Source organism: Mobula birostris, chromosome 7, assembly GCF_030028105.1.
Source record: "Mobula birostris isolate sMobBir1 chromosome 7, sMobBir1.hap1, whole genome shotgun sequence".
Lineage (NCBI taxonomy): Eukaryota > Metazoa > Chordata > Chondrichthyes > Myliobatiformes > Myliobatidae > Mobula > Mobula birostris.
Window position 1 is genome coordinate 74,542,694 of NC_092376.1, and position 12,988 is coordinate 74,555,681.

General features: G+C 42.8%; 2 protein-coding genes across 13 annotated transcripts in view; both read right to left on the minus strand.

Annotated features, from left to right (window-relative positions):
• ccdc82 (coiled-coil domain containing 82) overlaps window positions 1-999 on the minus strand; it is a 244,222-nt gene extending 243,223 nt beyond the window's left edge. For all 9 annotated transcript variants that reach the window (XM_072263424.1, XM_072263428.1, XM_072263425.1 and 6 more), the window contains exon 1: window positions 902-999. The gene's annotated coding sequence lies outside the window, so the exon portion shown is untranslated. The remainder of the gene's footprint in view (window positions 1-901) is intronic.
• Window positions 1,000-6,432: 5,433 nt separating this feature from the next.
• Window positions 6,433-12,988, minus strand: part of khk (ketohexokinase) — a 50,975-nt gene continuing 44,419 nt past the window's right edge. For all 4 annotated transcript variants that reach the window (XM_072263437.1, XM_072263435.1, XM_072263436.1 and 1 more), the window contains one exon: window positions 6,433-8,145. In XM_072263437.1, coding sequence (XP_072119538.1) covers window positions 8,060-8,145 — 86 coding nt within the window. In that variant the 3' untranslated portion in view covers window positions 6,433-8,059. The remainder of the gene's footprint in view (window positions 8,146-12,988) is intronic.

The following is a 12,988-nucleotide window of genomic DNA, read 5'->3' on the forward strand; positions in this document are numbered from 1 at the left end:
TCAAGCCGTGATTGTGGACTTGTAAACTCCAGCAAAGACCACAGTTGTCAGGCACAACCCTGTCTGTTAATTAATCAAATGTAAAATATTCTGCCAGAAATCCAGATTATTTTATCAACACAAAAGACAGTTAAGATCTAGGATTGGCAATGAATGAAAGGACAGAAATCAAAATTCCACATGAACTTAAAAAATGTTGTTTTCTTACAAGATTGGAGAAGACAAATTTGATGGGAACTTGAGTGTTTTTTCTCTACATTGTGTCTGTGTGGCGGGTGGGAATGTGGAGTGCTTGAGCAACGGCAAGTTTTAAAGGACAGTAGGATAGGTGCGTGAACGGGAAGGGCGGTTTGTGGAGAGAACCAGCAGGGATATGGGAAAGGCAGGAGCAAATGAGATTACGATAGGCGTTTGACCAGCAGGGATAAAAGGGCCTTTGCCGTGCTGTTTGGCTCTCAGGAAGTAATTGCTTCCACAGATGGGTACTACATCGCTGAATCTCCAACTAGAACCAACAACATCCGGTAGAGCTACCGCCACATTATAAATACAGCCAATCTGCTAAATTTGCTCGTCATTAAAATCCTCTTTTGAAGGGGATAGCAGAGTCCTACGTTATGCAGGTATGTCACTACTGTACTTGACATGTTTTAGACTTGAATGCTTTATTTCATACATAAGCGCTGTCTGAAAATAAACTTCTGTTTATACAGTAATTAAGAATAAGCTCGAATAAACTAGACGTCCCCCCCGCAGCTCCGGGTTGGAAGCCTGCCTAGGCAGCGGGAGCGGGACCCGGACTCATGTCTTTATCAATCGGTTAATTAAATAAGCAGACTGGAGGAGGCCTGGGCGGTTTTGTTTTAAATCTGCCTCGCCAGTTTATGATGCCCAAACTCACCAGGTTATTGGTCTCTCCACTCCGTGGCCGCCTTTTCCCTCCGCGAAATGGCAGTCCCCTGCTTTCACTTGCAAACTGCGTGATGTTTGTTTCTGTCACCATTCAGCGGCCTTCCGTCACAACCCAAACACGCCCACTTTGCTTTTGAAGTCAAGGGCGGGCGCTTCGAAGGCGCCGGCGGGCAAGGAAATGCAATCTCCTCGAGTGGGGAGTGGTCTCCGACCCTGGGCACTGCGTAGACCCGCGGGTCAGTGTTGGAGGCGCACACAGTGAGAGAATTATTTGACAGTAAATTCCACTTACGTCTTTGCAATTGTTTATTTTATGTGTCGGGAAAATGTGGGAGAAGTAAACTTTAAAAAGTTCGCCCTGAACGTCGGCTGTACTCTTTTTCGTAGATGCTGCCTGGGCTGCTGAGCTCCTCCAGCATTTTGTGTGTATTGCTTGGATTTCCAGCATCTGCAGATTTTGTTGTTTGTGACTTTGAAAGCATTTATATGCACCCAAATATTGATACACAATGTATCCTAAAATTCCTAAATTGAATGTATTTTAAATTATTTTAAAATGGTTTGTGCATTCATAGCGTAACAGTGCCCAAACGGGCCCTTTGCGGGGAGTAGGTCCATGCCAATCACATCATCTTCCCTTTTAGTCCCAGTTGCCCACATTTAGTCCATAAACCCCCACTGCCCACATCTACCTATCCAACTGCCCCTAACATGTTGCAATTATACCTGAATTAATCAACTTTCTCTGGCAGCTCATTCCATGTAGTGTATTTAATATTTTAGCAATATTTGAATAATATTAGATTATGAAGACATGTAGTCCTCATTTATAGTCATTTAGTAATGCATGCATTAAGAAATGATACATTATTTCCTCCGGTGTGATATCACAAAACACAGAACAGACCAAGACTGAAAAAACTGACAAACCACATAATTATAACATATAGTTACAACAGTGGCATAATGATATATGCCATTCACGTACTTCTTACCTATATCCTGTAATGAATTATGTAAACAAAGGACTTGTTTATTATTTCTTTCTTTTTGTATTTGCAGAGTTTGTTGTCTTCTGCACTCTGGTTGAATACTGAAGTTGAGCAGTCCTTCATTAGTTCTGTTATGGTTATTATTCTTTAGATTTATTGAGTATGCCCAAAAGAAAATGAATCTCAGACTTGTACATGGAACTTTGAATGCTTATTTACAGAATATATATTACAGAAAGGCAGGAGGAGAAGATGGCGGCATGCCTGCGCGTGCGCAGCCCTCCGGTGAAAAAATGATATTGTATCTGTTAAATAGGGGCTGTGGACAATTCTGATCTGATGGAGAATGGACATGAAAGCACAGAGAAACATCTGGAGAAATTTCTGAAACGCCCGTTCGCTGCTGTCGTTACTGTGTGGTCGGGAATCTTTCGGAGGGTAGGCCTCAAAATCCCCGGCCTTGTCTGCTTTTGGCGACTGAGAAGGAGGTCGAATCGTTCGGACAGAGATGATGCTCAGTATTCGGTGACAGAGAGCTGATCAGAGCTCGAAGTTTTCAGATGGCTCAGAGTCGGATTGTGGTCGGCATGGCAGGGAGAGTTTTTCTTCCTTCCCCGGTCTGCGTGAGATGTGGGACATTTGAGAAACTTGGAACTTTACTGTGCTCATGGACTTCTTCATCAATTTATGGTATCACAGCTATCACAGAAGTGGCTGTAGATTTTCTGGGTAGAATCCATTTTGCCTTCTTGATGGGATGGGAAAGTACAGCTCTTGCTGATCTGATCTCCTGGATCTCTGCTGTCAGCCATAGCTTATGATTGACCCCAAAGCTGATGGGTTTAAGGACATTGACACCCTCGGTGCCTTTCACCATGTAGCCAGACACAGATCCTGTGCATTCATCAGCATTGATGTGATCGCCATAGGTAGCCACTTCCCTTAACAAGCTGCAGTCAGTGCATTCAAAACATTGTGTGACATTGAGCTGGCTCTTTCTGGCCAAACTACAATTTCCTCGCAAACTGGTCCGGCACATTTTAGCAGTGGTCTGTACGCTGGGATTTTCACAACAGATATGTTATCAGAGCATCCAAGGTGGGGATGGAAGGGGGACAGCCTTGTATGGCCCACAGATGTCCATGTAAACTAAGTCTAATGCATTTTCTCCTCTGGTACAAAGCCAACATGTTGATAAATTTAGGGAGGGCTGTTTTTGGGGCTGAGTAGGTCGTGGGAGGGGGTGGTTGGGAGAGGGACGATAATCACATGACCAGACTATAATAATAACAATAATAATAATTATTATTATTTCAGATGCAGAATTGGAACATTTTAAACAGGGATTCTAACATTCTGCAGTTTAAACCCATAGATCAATGTCTTCAAGCTGAGATGAATATAACAGAATAATGCCCCCCCACCAGTGGTGTTGCCTGTGTAGGGTGTGGTGCGCCTGCTCCCACTAACTCCGGCATTATTTTAGGACGCCCCAAACTGTCCCTTGGGTTTTTTGGGGGTTATTCTGCTGTCTACAAACCAATGTAATTGGGTGAATGAAAATAAATGAAACTGTTTGAAAAGCCTGTGTCTAGAATCCTTATTTTTATGAGTTATAAACCAGTAAAGCATGTTAACTGAAGGAATTGTTTTGATTAGCCAAACTAGTGATTGTTGTAAATGGTGAACTTTCAAGAACTGCTGAATGGGAGGGCAAAGTGTGTGAACTACTGGGGAAACTAGACCAGGGACAGAATGAGGAGGCGTGTCTAACCGGGCAAAGAGGTGAGGATAGCATTGCCAATCTGTTAGGATCCAAGTGCTGGAGTATCTGAGACCAGAATCGAGAAACGATGCGAAACTGAAACGTAGATGGGGTTCTAAGCTAGAGGCTAGATGAGAATCCAAAGTTTAGTTGACGATTGAGCACCGATCCACATTTCAGGTGCTCTTTAAATATTGAAACTCTGGCGGCGAAACATGAATCTTCAAAGTGGCTGCCCCGGCTATCCATATTCCGGAGTTAGATCATCTCAGCCCCGGAGGCTGATGCGGTCGGGTGCGTGTCGTAACACTGTGGGTTTTACCGGAGGTAACAACATTCCTATCCACGTGAAAAGAGGATAATTCCTAGCTGTTTCTGGGATGCTGCCCTAGAGCCAGATTTCTGTAAGAATAGGCACAGAGCTGTTCCTCATCTTGCACTGGGGCAGTTGCAAAGGCAATCCAGTTTGTTTTCCAGGGTATGTATGTTGAAGAGCAGTGTTGACAGGAGAGCCGACCTGCGGGGGTTAGCCTTTAACCTAGCACAGATTCCAACAAGCCTACCGCACCTGTTTTCTCACCGCTTCAAGCGATGTCACAGTATGAGAGCCTGGTCCATGCTGCTCCTCTGCTGTCGGTCTCGCTAATGAACTGGCCTTGTACTATCTTGTATTATTAATGTCTAATAGGGTCTTGCAATTATAAGAAAACCATGTAAAATAAACATTTGCCCCATTTGTTAGACCCAGAAAGGCCACTGCAACCAAGTGTGCTGCTATTTTATCATTGCTGCATTTGCAATTTGCATTGAAATGTTTGTGAATATGGAATCCAGAACGTAAGAATTTCAGCTGCTAGTTTATCAAAATAATAGTTGAGAAATAGTTGGTTAGCTCCAGTCTGAGCAAGGATATGAACCCGCTGCAATTTGCCTACCATCATAGCAGGTCTGCAGTGGATGTACTCCCATTGGCTTTGGAGCACCTAGACAACCTCAAAACATGTCAGGCTGCTGTTTATTGGTTACAGTTTAACCTTCAACACCATCATCCCCTTGGTATCAATCGACAAGCTTCAAAAGCTGGGCCTCTGTACCGTCCACTGCAAATGGATCTTTGGCTTCCTCATCGGGAGATCATGGTCAGTCCAGATTGGTAATAACATCTGACGATTAACACAGGCGTACCTCAAGGATGCATGCTTAGTCCCTTGCACTACTCTCTCTACACTCATGATTGTGTGGCTAGGCACAGCTGAAACGTCATCCACAAATTCACTGGTGACACCACTATTATTTGGCAATGTCAGTGATGAGGAGGTGTACAGAACTGATTGGTGTTGTAACAACAACCTTACACTTTAATAGAGGCAGCACAGTAGCATAGTGGTTAGCACAACACTCTCCAGTACCAACAACCCAGGTTCAATTCCCACCACTGGCTACAAGGAGTTTACACGCTCTTCCCATGACCACGTGGGTTTCCTCTGGGTACTCTGGTTCCCTCGCACAGTCCAAAGATGTACCGGTTGGTAGGTTAATTGGTCATTGTAAATTGTCCCGTGATTAGGCTAGTATTAAATTGGCAGATTGCTGGGTAGCATAGCTTGAAGGGCCGGAAGGGCTGTATCTTAATAAATAGAACAATAAATCAGCAAGACCAAGGAATAAATTATAGAGTGGAGGAAGGGGAAGTTGGGAGAACATACACTATTCTTCATTGATGGGTCAGCGGTGGAAAGGGTGAGCAGCTTCAACTTCCTGAGTATCAACATCTCAGAGGAACTATGCTGGGCCCAACCCAGTTACTAAGAAGGCATACCAACTCCTATTTCATTCGGAGTTTGAGAAGATTTGTTACGTCACCAACGACTTTCAAAGTTCTAAAGAGAGCATTCTGTCTGGTTGCATCACCGCCTGGTATAGAGCCCCCAATGCAGAACAGGGTTGTAGGTTCAGCTAGTTCTCACATGGCCACAACCCACCCTGCCACCGAGGACACGTTTACGAGTCCCTCAAGGGGGCGTCCATCATTAAGTGCCCTCCTTACCTTACTGCCATCAGTCAGGAAGTACAGAAGTTTGAAGACCCACATTCAACATATTAAGAACAGCTCCTTTCCCTCTGCCATCCGATTTCTGACCAGGCCATGAGCATCATTTCATTATTCATCTTTTGCATGAGTTATTTGTTTTGTAACTTATATTAATTTTAATGTTTTCCACTGCACTGCTGCCACAAAACAACATATATCAGTGACAATAAACCTGATTTTGATTCTAAAGGGAATATTTTTGAATAACAGGCTAGGTACAGTAGAATAGATGGAAGGCATACACACACCCTCTGGCATCCCAAATAATATCTTCCACACTACCCAAAGGTTCTCAGCAGCCATGCAACACTTAATCTGATGCCCACCGAATGAGTATCACACACTCTTTGGCATTCCAAACAGTCAGTAACCACTTTTTGTAACTGGTAGCTTTGAATCAACAAACTATACAGTGTTGTCTAGTAGCTCATCCCTTACACAAAACATAGAAACACACATTCACACTCCTTTATACTATCAGGTCATCTCTCTGCCATGTCCTTTTGTACTCTGTGCTCCTGCACAAATCTAAGTTTGGAAGTTACTCTTAAAAAAACTACTCACTCCCTTAAACTGCTGAAGTCTCTGGCCACACTGGGTCATATCCCGGATGAGCCCCCCATATGTTGTGACTGTGATCAAAGTCACCAGAGAGACACTAAAGCTGGCGATATAGAAGTCTTTATTCAGCACAACCAGCAGGCATCATTCTGGAGACACTCTCGGTAGAGGCTCACAAACCAATGTCAAAACAATCCGATATGGCTCAAGTGCAGAGAGAGAGACTGAAACGCGTCAACAGTGGACTGACTTTAACAAGAACAGTTGCAGAATTTAAAGGAAAAGATAAATAATAAATGCTAGGCCAACAGGGCTGTTAAATAAAAAAAAAAATTCCCAAACTGAAAGTTAATGCCAACACTGTGGCTGGAAGCAGTAACTAAATACTAAATGAATATCACTTCATGATAACGTCAGTCAAAACCGTAGTCTTCTTTCCCAGACAAGGAAGAGTAGGTAGGGAGTATAAATGATGCAGTGCTTTTGGTCAAGTCTCGACCAGACTAGAACGAATAGAAGGGAGTTAATTATCACCATAATGGAACACTACTTAGCTGGAATGTGCATAGTCATGAGCACAAATGCCGAACATATTCCACAGCCTGCCTGCACAGGGGCATAGACTCCGCACAGAGTCCATAGTTGTGACATTCAAAGGTACATCACATTTTTATACCCTTAAGATCAAAGGTAACAGTAGGCAATTCAATACAATTTCAGTAGTTGAAATGACATTGTTTACTTCAATACTCTGGGTTGACAAATGGTTCCTTTGGGATACACAGTGGAAGCACATTGTAATTGATGACACTTCTGGAGATCGATATCTGTGACCATGTTTGATATTCTAAGTGACAACATCCGTCTGGTCTGCTAGCTTACACTGAAGTCACAATGGCGCAGATGATTTAGCCATTTTGCCTGGTTTGATACAAGCCAATCAACACAAACCCATTGTCTTAATGCTTGGGTCTTGCATATGCAAACTCAGTGGAGTACTCTGTGCTTTTCACTTCAATTTACTGTTTGCAATTTACAATAAAATCTGAAAGCTAATTGCAGGCTTCCTGAACTTACTTACATTTACAACTGGCACTGAAATTTGAGTGAGATATTTGAATTAATATCTGCCATATTTACATAACTCCAGTATAATCTAAATAAACTTCTACACTTCAGTCCACGGGAATGAAAAAGGTGAAATTCCAGATGCTCCAAAGATAAATAAAAAATACATTATGTTACACACATAATTAAATGTTCTGTTTGATTAAACTTTAAATTCAGTTACATCAAGTTATCCAGTATTCATCAGCCCTCACTCTTGCTCTCCCCAACCACCAGAACAAAGTTAACTGGGGTAACCATATTGCAGCTTTAAGAATAAATCAAGTTAAATGTGTGGTTTTAAAGCTTTACTTATTGTTGCTATTCTCACTTTATATCTGATTCTGTGGTAGATTAACTGATCGTGACTGAATACTGAGATTCAATTGCAGTTATGCAGCATCATACAATTGGATGGTACACATTGAACTACAAACGTTTGTAGATCTACAGCGGATCTAGCAGGTTTAAGTATTCCAAAATTTGTTTTAGAATCAAAGAAAATCACAAATATATTTTATATAATTGCAGATCAGGTGGCTGGAGGATCAAAAATCAAAGTTCATCTGCAGAATTTTCTCATTTTAATTAACTGTAGCTATTTATTCCTCCAATGCATTTTGGGTTTCCTCATACAATTCCATCATATCCTTGAATTCCACACTTCTTCCCAGCAATTTGGCAACCAAATGTCAATGCTTCCTGAATAGACTTGCCTGTGAAAGAGAGATAAAAAAAATCAGGTTATACAAGGTGCCATATTTTATAACATTGTGGATCAAATGTACCTGCATAACACACAATCTAACACTTTCTGATCTTTTCATCCTTAGACAGCACTTTAATTAGGTCAATGTTTAAACATTGAAAATATGAGAACGTACGTCAGTTCTTTTAGAACAGGGGTTCCCATCCTTTTTTATGCCACGGACCCCTACCATTAAACCCAAGACATCTGTGGACCCCAGGCTGGGAACTCCTATTTAAGAACATCACTAAAAAGCTTTCCCGTTGCTTGCAGGGAAATATAATGTTCAGCAATACATGAAGCCTTTTAAGCTACAGTGGATTCCAGTTAATCGGATTACATTTTGGCCCGATTAAGTGGTTGCCCCAATTAGCTTTAGTTTCATTATAACAGCACCAATAGCACTACAGTATTATAAAACTATGTAATAATTCCTAATAGTTATTGATGGAGGAATTCATTCAGTATATGCAGTGAACAAAATCAACGGAGACACTAAGTGCAGATAATGCCTTCAGACAATGCTATCAACGGTTGCATCCTCCAAATCTTCTTTTTCATTGTAACATTCAAGATTATTACCAATAACTTTAAATTCTTAATAGGGCCTAACTTTCTGAAGTAGTGCAATTGTTTCACACTCATGGCCATTTTTGGCATCTCCAAGCTTGAATGCTTGGAATCACAGTGAGTAAAACAGTTCTGAATAGTTCTACTGCTAATTTCTTGCCAACTATCAGTGACAAAAATCACTGCATTTTGAACACAAACACGCAACTGATGCTATTTAAAAACTGTTCGCTTTAAGAACACTGTTGTGTTCTATGGCCACACAAGTGTACGTAACTGATGCTTTTTAGAACCTGTTCGGTAACATTTCGGATATTCTGTTCTGGGTCCAGCATGTAAGTGCCATTACGAAGATAGCACGACAGTGCCTCTACTTTCTTTGAAGTTTATGAAGATTCATCATGTCATCTAAAGCTTTGACTAACTTCCATAGATGTATGGTGGAGAGTATATTGACTGGTGGCATCACAGCCTGGTGTGGAACCACCAATGGCCTTGTCTGGATAAGTCTTCAAAAAGTAGTGGATCTGGCCCAGTCCATTATGTTGTAAAGCCCTCCCACCATTGAGCACATCTACATGGAGTGCTATTGCAGGAAAACTGCATCCATAATCAATGACCCGACCATCCAAGCCATCCTCTCTTTTTGCTGCTACCATCAGGAAGGTGGTAGAGGAGCCTCAGTACCCACCCCACCTGATTCGAGAACAGTTATTACCTCTCAATCATCAGGCTCTTGAACCAGAGGAGAATAACTTTGCTCACCCCATCACTTTCAAGGACTCTTCATCTCATGGTTCTTGATATTTATTGCTTGATTATTTTTATTAATATTATTTTCTGTATTTACACAGTTCTTTGTCTCTTGCATGACTTGTTTGTCTTATTGTGTCCGGGTTTTCTTTGATTCTATGGTGTTTCATTGTATCTACTGTGAAAGCCCAGAAGAAAATGTATCTCCGGATTGTATATGGCAACATATATGTACTTTGATAATACATTAATTGTGAACATTGAAACCTTTGACTGGTGTGTGTTCCCTTGACTTCCCCTTCCCATTGATGTGACCAGATACTCAAGGACAGGCTGCTCATTTGGTAGCGTAGTGGTTAACATGGCACCATTATGGCTAGAGGCATTGCAGTTTGGTGTTCAATTCTGGTGTCCTCTGTAAGAAAGTTTGTAAGTTCTTCCCATGTACCTGTGTGTTTCCTCTGGGTGCAACAGTTTCCTCCCATAGTGGAAAGATATACCAGTTAGTAGGTCATTGTAAATTGTTCTGTAATCAGGCAAGGGTTGAATAGGTGGTTTACTGAGTGAAGTGGCTCTGTAGGCAGGAAGAGCCTGTTCTATGCTGTATCTCTATATAAGGAACAAATGATCATAAATATTTTCTTAGGACCAGGAGAGGATGATGTAACTCATGAACTTAAGGCTCATCAGTATAAATATGTGACATAACATGTGGGAAGTCAGGGAGCCCTCCGGTGTCCCTGACAACGACACCTGCAAGAAGTGCATCCAGCTGCAGCTCCTAACAAACCGCGTTAGGGAACTAGAGCAGGAGCTGGATGACCTGCGGATCATTCGGGAGAATGAGGAGATTATAGATTGTAGCTACAGGGAGGTAGTTACGCCAAAGGAGCAGAGGACAGGAAATTGGGTCACTGTCAGGCGAGGGAAGGGGAAAGGACAGGCAGAGCAGGGTTCCCCTGTGGCCATTCCCCTCAACAACAAGTATACCGCATTGGATACTGTTGGGGGGGATGACTTACCTGGGACTAGCTGCAGTAGCCGGATCTCTGGCACTGGGTCTGGCTCTGCAGTGCAGAAGGGAGGGGGGAAAAAGAGGAGAGCGGTAGTGATAGGGGACTCGATAGTTAGAGGTGCAGATAGGAGGTTCTGTGGTCGTGACAGAGAATCCAGGATGGTTTGTTGCCTCCCGGGTGCCAGGGTCAAGAATGTCTCTGATCGATTGCATGTCATTCTGAAGTGGGTGGGAGGGTGATCAGCCAGATGTCGTGGTGCACATCGGTACCAATGACATAGCAAGGAAGAGTGAGGAGGTCCTGGAGAGTGAGTATAGAGAGCTTGGTAGGAAGTTGAAAAGCAGGACCTCGAGCGTGGTGATCTCAGGATTGCTACCTGTGCTACGTGCCAGTGAGGGTAGGAATATGATGCTCTGGAGGATGAACAAGTGGCTGAGGAACTGGTGTAGGGAGCAGGTGGGGGCCTGTACAAGAGAGACGGGTTACACTTGAACTACAGGGGGACCAATATCCTTTCAGGGAGGTTTGTTAATGCTATTGGGTGGGCTTTAAACTAGATTTGCAGGGGGACGGGAACCACAGTACCAGAGCTGATGGTGTGGCTGGGGTGAAAATAAATGATGTTAAAAGTTCAGAGTGGTCGGCTATGTGCGGAACCAAAGGAAATGGGGGAGATCTTAAATAGGTTTTTTGCGTCTCTGTTTACTAAGGAAACTGGCATGAAGTCTATGGAATTAAGGGAAACAAGTAGTGAGATCATGGAAACTGTACAGATCAAAAAGGAGGAGATCCTTGCTGTCTTGAGGAAAATTAAAGTGGATAAATCCCCGGGACCTGACAGGGTGTTCCCTCGGACCTTGAAGGAGACTAGTGTTGAAATTGCAGGGGCCCTGGCTGAAATATTTAAAATGTCGCTGTCTACAGGTGAGGTGCCAGAGGATTGGAGAGTGGCTCATGTTGTTCCGTTGTTTAAAAAAGGAACAAAAAGTAATCCGGGAAATTATAGGCCAGTAAGTTTAACGTCGGTAGTAGGTAAGTTATTGGAGGGAGTACTAAGAGACAGAATCTACAAGCATTTGGATAGACTGGGACTTATTAGGGAGAGCCAACATGGCTTTGTGCGTGGTAGGTCATGTTTGACCAATCTATTGGAGTTTTTCGAGGAGGTTACCAGGAAAGTGGATGAAGGGAAGGCAGTGGATATTGTCTACATGGATTTCAGTAAGGCCTTTGACAAGGTCCCGCATGGGAGGTTAGTTAGGAAAATTCAGTTGCTAGGTATACATGGAGAGGTGGTAAATTGGATTAGACATTGGCTCGATGGAAGAAGCCAGAGAGTGGTGGTAGAGAATTGCTTCTCTGAGTGGAGGCCTGTGACTAGTGGTGTGCGACAGGGATCAGTGCTGGGTCCATTGTTATTTGTCATCTATATCAATGATCTGGATGATAATGTGGTAAATTGGATCAGCAAGTTTGCTGAGGTACAAAGATTGGAGGTGCAGTAGACAGTGAGGAAGGTTTTCAGAGCCTGCAGAGGGACTTGGACCAGCTGAAAAAATGGGCTGAAAAATGGCAGATGGAGTTTAATACTGACAAGTGTGAGGTATTGCACATTGGAAGGACAAACCAATGTAGAACATACAGGGTTAATGGTAAGGCACTGAGGAGTGCAGTGGAACAGAGGGATCTGGGAATACAGATACAAAATTCCCTAAAAGTGTCGTCACAGGTAGATAGGGTCGTAAAGAGAGCTTTTGGTACATTGGCCTTTATTAATCAAAGTATTGGGTATAAGAGCTGGAATGTTATGATGAGGTTGTATAAGGCATTGGTGAGGCCGAATCTGGAGTATTGTCTTTAGTTTTGGTCACCAAATTACAGGAAGGATATAAATAAGGTTGAAAGAGTGCAGAGAAGGTTTACAAGGATGCTGCCGGGACTTGAGAAACTCAGATACAGAGAAAGGTTGAATAGGTTGGGACTTTATTCCCTGGAGCATAGAAGAATTGGGGGAGATTTGATAGAGGTATATAAAATTATGATGGGTATAGATAGAGTGAATGCAAGCAGGCTTTTTCCACTGAGGCAAGGGGAGAAAAAAACCAGAAGACATGGGTTAAGGGTGAGGGGGGCTTCTTCACACAGAGAGTGGTGGGAGTATGGAATGAGCTGCCAGACGAGTGGTAAATGCGGGTTCTTTTTTATCATTTAAGAATAAATTGGACAGATACATGGATGGGAGGTGTATGGAGGGATATGGTCCGTGTGCAGGTCAGTGGGACTAGGCAGAAAATGGTTCGGCACAGCCAAGAAGGGCCAAAAGGCCTGTTTCTGTGTTGTAGTTTCTATGGTTTCTATAACAATCTGTGGGACAATGCGTTGATACAATATAGGCCAATGTAAACTCAAAATAACGTGACACAAAACAACTTAAGTTTGGGGGCAAAACTCTCTTCTTAAAGCCAACTTAGT